This window comes from Lactuca sativa, chromosome 7 (genome assembly GCF_002870075.4).
Source record: "Lactuca sativa cultivar Salinas chromosome 7, Lsat_Salinas_v11, whole genome shotgun sequence".
Classification (NCBI taxonomy): domain Eukaryota; kingdom Viridiplantae; phylum Streptophyta; class Magnoliopsida; order Asterales; family Asteraceae; genus Lactuca; species Lactuca sativa.
The window spans coordinates 65,040,138-65,046,046 of record NC_056629.2 but is presented as its reverse complement, the minus strand read 5'-3'; the positions used below and the strand labels follow the sequence as shown (position 1 = coordinate 65,046,046).

Here is a 5,909-nt window from a genome sequence, read left to right as displayed (position 1 = left end):
AATTAAGTAACAACAAAAACGCACTTTTTTGCTTATAAAATCAAGTCATTACAAGATAAGTTCACGATGTTAAAACAATTGCGTCATGTCCATAACAATTAAGTGACAACAAAAACACACTTATGGATTTTCTAGTTAAGTCATTAAAATCCTAGACAAATCATAGCATAATATCAAATAACCACCCAAATACATCATAACATAAATAAATAAAATAAGAATGACATTGACCGAATACAGGTTACAAGTTTAGAAAACACATGCGAGTCCCACCTACTAATTGTACATTATCTAATTTTCGAAGTGTAACTAAACATTAGTATCCTCCTAAAATATAAGAATAAAAAAGTTATATAATTTCCTCCAATTTCAAAATTTGATTTCTCTACCGCTAGTCACCATTTAATCAACACCACCTGGACATAGATCTACTCCTCGATAGCTCTCTGATGCTCGGTGCGGTTTAGGAAGAGAGTCTCCTTCAAGGCCTTAATCAGTCACTGTCATTTCATTCTAACTGGAAATCGGTGCTGCTTAAAATGGGAAGAAGTCAGAAGTGATAGAGTGGTGGTCTCCGGTAAGACGCATGTGGAGAAGGTCATCAATGTTACTTGGTGGTTGCCATGGTAACGGATGCTGGCATTGAGGAAAGATCCCTTATCATTATTATTATTATTATTATTTTTTATCTTTTTATACATTAAATGTGCGACAAATAGCATCACTATGTTTTCGTAATTAAATGTTAAACTACCATTATTTGGTAAATAAAATTTATAATTACTATGCTTGTGTTAAAAACTCTGTGAACACGTCCAAGTTATGAAATTAGCCGAAGAGAATTAATGAGGTTTTGATTTTAAGTTTGTGAAGCTAAGGTTATCAGGTTTTGCATTGCAGTAGGTGAAAATCATGTATAGTTTAGGGTTTTGATACGGATCTATTATGGACGGCATTCTTGACATTAGGGAGGATTCCGGTGGAGAGAACAAAGTGGTTTGGGGAAAACGTAATGTGAATAGGTGATGGTGGAATATTCGTTCAGGACATATCAGTCAATTATACTGTAGGGGAAGAAGCAATATCAATCTTCCACTATAGAAAGTAAAATTATTGAATTGATTAAACACGGACAACACGCAACTCTTTCTCCCAGATTCCCAGTAATTCTGTTGAGTTTCACTCCCTTGTCTTTTCATTGCTTTGTCCATTCTTCCACATGATGAGGCTATTCCTTGAAATTGTCATCACCCCTCCTACCTGTTGCATAGAAATTTCCGCTCTGTGTTGATGACAACTAGTTCTTAATTTATATCTGATCCTATCTCCTATTACATTCTTCACAAGAATTGTACTACAGACCATCATAACTATCCAAGATTATGTGCTCTGAAACTTCTGAAAGTGATAGGTTGTTATTAACTTCAGTACAACCATGTCGTCACTTTTCTCTTGCAGAGATTAAATCCGCCTCCAAGGACTTTGATGATAAACTGATCATCGGACAAGGAGGGTTTGGTAAAGTTTACAAAGGTTTTATGTATATTGAAGAAACAAGTCATGTAGTAGCCATTAAACGGTTAGATTCTAAATCTGAGCAAGGGGCACTTGAGTTTAAGGCCGAAATCGAGATGCTTTCTAAGCTGCGTCACTGTCACTTGGTGTCTCTTATCGGTTTTTGTGATGATAACAATGAGATGATCTTAGTTTATGCATATATGCCTAATGGAACCCTCTACCATCATCTGCACAAATCTGAGACTCCTTTAAATTGGGTTCAACGACTTAAGATAGCCATAGGTGCTGGTCGTGGGTTGGACTACCTTCACACAGGTTTTGGAACTCAACAAGGAGTCATTCATCGTGATGTGAAGAGTTCAAACATTCTTTTGGATGAGAACTGGGCAGCTATGATTTCTGATTTCGGGCTGTCCAAATTAGGCCCAATCAACCAATCATTATCATTTATTGATGCAAGTGTTAAAGGCACATTCGGATATCTGGATCCAGAGTATTTCTATACCAGAAGGCTGACAAGGAAGACAGATGTATATGCATTTGGGGTTGTGTTGTTTGAATTGCTAACAGGGAGGCTTGCAGTAGATGAACAAAATGTGTACGACCAATGCAGTTTGGTAAGGTGGGCTCAAAAATGCGTGAAAGCACGAAAATTAGACCAAATGGTTGATTCTAGTATTGCGGGAACAGTATTTCCCAAATGTTTGCGAGGTTTTGCACATATTGCAGATCGTTGTTTGCGTAGTCATCTAAAAGAACGTCCCACCATGGCCGAGATTGTTGTCTCACTTCAGGCTTTACTCGAACTACAAGAAAGATATGACAATTCTTCTGAGCCATCAGGCATAAGTGGATTCACTTGGAAGATTCATAAGTACCTTGTTTCTGCCACTAAACTAAACGCTGGTATACATACATAAATTTTCATTAATGTTATATATATATATATATATATATATATATATATATATATATATATATATATATATATATATATATATATATATATATATATATATATATATATATATAGGGTGAGATTAAATAGAAAACCATAATTAACCAAGGAACTAAGGAACCAATCTTTTTTTCAACTTTTAGAACTTATGTTTTATCAAAAAAAAAAAACTAAAAATATAGAAATTCATAAATTTTTATCCTTTTTCCGATGATATAAAATTCAAAAAAAAAATTTTACGTCAAATTCACAATGTAAATCTTCGAAAATTCACAACGTGAATCCGGATTCACACGGTGAATCCGAAAAATATTTTTCACATTCACAATGTTAATATATGAATTTAGATATTTTTAGATTTTTTTCGATAAAAAATAAACTCTAGAAATTGAAAAAGATTTGGTTCCTTGAAAAACCTATAATTATAGTTCTCTATTGAACTTTTCCATATATATATATATATATATATATATATATATATATATATATATATATATATATATATATATATATATATATATATATATATATATATATATATATATATATATATATATATGGTCAGGTTTTTTTGTGAACCCGTATTTTCGCGCGACCCACATTTAAAATACAAATTTTTTTCCTATAAAGCATATTTGCAAAAAAAAAATAATAAAAAAATAAAAATAAAAATAAAATCACGAAAAATATATGCATATACGACTGGTGCATTTGTTTTTTCTATGAACTTTTGAATTTCCGATGTTTGTGCACATATGCACCTGTCGCATATGCACAATTTTTTTTGAGATATTTTTTGCCAATATGCTTCTATTGGACCAACTTGGTGCTTTATGTCACTTTTTTTGAAAAAAGAAAATCTCACAAAAATGTTCGCATTTTAAGAGTGGTTCAAAGAAAGTAATCCCATATAATTACTAATTAGCACTAGTATAGCTTAAATAATTATATCAAAGAATACCCATACAAAAGTTTAATTTGTGTCATGGATTTCTTTCCTCTCTTACCTATATCTAAATCGAACAATGTTGCTTTATCAAATAAGAATGCAATTGATGTCTCCCGTGGGTAGATGTAGAAGCAAGTTTTTCTTGACTACCATTATTATAGGTAATTGTTTTTAACTCTGTAATCTTTTGACCTTTTTTATCCTTTTTATAAGATCAAACTGGAGCAAGTTCATCAATCTGCCCTGAAAATAACATGAATCGGTTGCCTAAGGAATTAGTGGCTATAGATCTGAAATCATTCAAGTATTCTGAACTGACAAGTAGGTTGCCTAAGGAATTAGTGGCTATAGATCTGAAATCATTCAAGTATTCTGAACTGACAAGTGCTACGAAGAACTTTGGAAACGACAATCTTTTGAGTTACAAGAGTTTTGGGAAGGTTTACAAAGGATGGATTGATAGAACAACATATTCCCCCTCTGAAGATAATACTAGATTGCCGGTTGCAATTAAGAGGCTCGACAACTACAAATGTGCAGATCAGGTAATGCATCTTGTTTTGTACCCATTTTATTTAAATCTTGCTATAATTAACTTGAAAACCCGGATTTATTTCCATTCCAATACAACTCAGATGGTAGCGTTGCATATATTTTTTTCATGCATGGAGTGAACATTGTTGTGAAACATGATCACTTTTGAATGCAGTTGGATCTGGAAATGATGAAAGAATTTATTCATCCCAACCTTGAAAAGCTCATAGGATATTGCTTGCATGGCCAAAAGCTCTTCCTTGTGTATGAATTCATGCCTAATGGAAACTTTGAGGATCTCCTCGATAGCGGTAAGAAACATAAATAACTCCATGCCTAAATCAAATTTGAAATACTGCAAACTTAATTCAATTTTCATGGGTTAATATATAGGAGGCGTAGCACAACTTCCATTGGTTACAAAGGTGAAAATAGCAATAGGAATTGCTAGAGGGATTGTTTTCTTGCACAAAACACAAGATCCAGTTGGTTCTTTTATTAGTGGATCAGTTTCTCGGTCACTGCTTGACAGACGTAAGATTTTATTGGATGAGGTACAATTTGAGTTCTTACACTATTGGCATTGCAAATTGATGTGTTAGTATGCTTCATTGTTTCCACTTTACAACGATCCCATACACAAAAATTCTAAATGGTACTATATGAATTAACTTGTTTGTGTTTTCTAGCTAGCTAATTATATATGTTCTATCATCTATGGAACTTAGGAATTCTAGGTTATCTTGAGCAAGTCTTTACCACTTGAGCATTAACTGCCTTTCAAGAATAACATATTTATGCACTAAACAATTTTTTGGTACTAAATATTAACTCCCATTGCTGATTTTATCTGTACGCACAAAATATAAATGTTGCAGGATTTTACAGCAAAGCTTTCAGGTTATGACGTTATTAAGTTAATACGTGGTTTCTATCCTGATGAAACTGGGCGTCTTCGTTATGGTGGCATTAGCGACTCTTATCCTAGGTGGTGCGGTAAGTTAAGTACTTCCGCCTGTAAGTCCTTGACTCCTTGTTGTGATACAATTGCATATTTCTATCTGACCACTTATCCCTTTCTCAGGGCCCTTGGAACTACAGAGCGATATCTCGGGTTTTACAGTGGTATTCGCGGAATTGGTAACAGGGATACAGATATCTATTGGAAATTTCTTCCAAGAGATTTATAATCCATGGTTTAAACAATATAAACTGTCCGTTTGGTGATATTGCAGAAGAATGTTTTAAAATCTGTAATGAGGTGGATTCAGAATCAAAGATGCTAAGAATGTTGGAGAAGCATGCTAAGGTGGGCCAGTCAAAAAATATGTTGGGGTCCAGGAGGGAGCAAAAAAAAAGGAGGGGACCCTCAATGATGTAAATTTTTTACAAAAACCACTAAATTGTTATAATGTTTGTTCAAATTATAATCATGTTAAGTCAAGTTAGTATGATGATCATTCAAATTATGATCATAGCTTATTCATTGTTATCATCATGCTCGTTTGAAACATTAAATTATCCATGGCTCCTTTTAGGATTGTCTTTTATCTTCATCCACATACCTTTTCCTTCCTTCACTTCCTAATATAGAAAACAATGTAAAAATATATGATTATTACTAGAACAATAATAACTAGTTAGTAACCAGTAATTAATCGAAAACATCTTAGTTGGACTTTAGCGATGATGAGTTATTTTCGAACAACGAAATTCATTGAAACTAACAAGATGTCATGGAAAAGTTACATGGGGATAGCAAATGGGGTGGATCTAGTGCTTAATGAGTGGGGGCAAATGTCCCCAATGACTTTTGAATGACCATATATTTGATATTAGGTGTGAGATAGGGATGAACAGTTTGTCCCAAATCCCGATCCCGTATCGGTACCGGTACCGAACCGTATCGAATTTAAAAATACGGGACGGTATTTGGTACTTCAAAAACAT

The 5,909-nt window shown here is 33.5% G+C and overlaps 1 protein-coding gene across 3 annotated transcripts; it reads left to right on the top strand.

Annotated features, from left to right (window-relative positions):
- The first annotated feature begins 348 nt into the window (after nucleotides 1-348).
- Nucleotides 349-5,509, top strand: LOC111877798 (serine/threonine-protein kinase CDG1). 3 transcript variants are annotated; one of them, XM_042896583.2, is made up of 7 exons: nucleotides 350-2,424; nucleotides 3,639-3,970; nucleotides 4,135-4,270; nucleotides 4,353-4,513; nucleotides 4,838-4,955; nucleotides 5,044-5,099; nucleotides 5,195-5,509. In XM_042896583.2, the coding sequence occupies exons 1-7, from the start codon at nucleotides 1,383-1,385 to the stop codon at nucleotides 5,243-5,245; spliced, it is 1,896 nt and encodes a 631-aa protein (XP_042752517.1). In that variant the 5' UTR covers nucleotides 350-1,382; the 3' UTR covers nucleotides 5,246-5,509. The 3 variants fall into 3 exon arrangements, 2 of the variants coding, with proteins under 2 accessions (XP_042752517.1, XP_023730068.2); XR_006185048.2 differs by lacking the exon at nucleotides 5,195-5,509 and having other exon boundaries at nucleotides 349-2,424; nucleotides 4,353-4,493; XM_023874300.3 differs by having other exon boundaries at nucleotides 352-2,424; nucleotides 5,044-5,509.
- The last annotated feature ends 400 nt before the right edge of the window (nucleotides 5,510-5,909 follow it).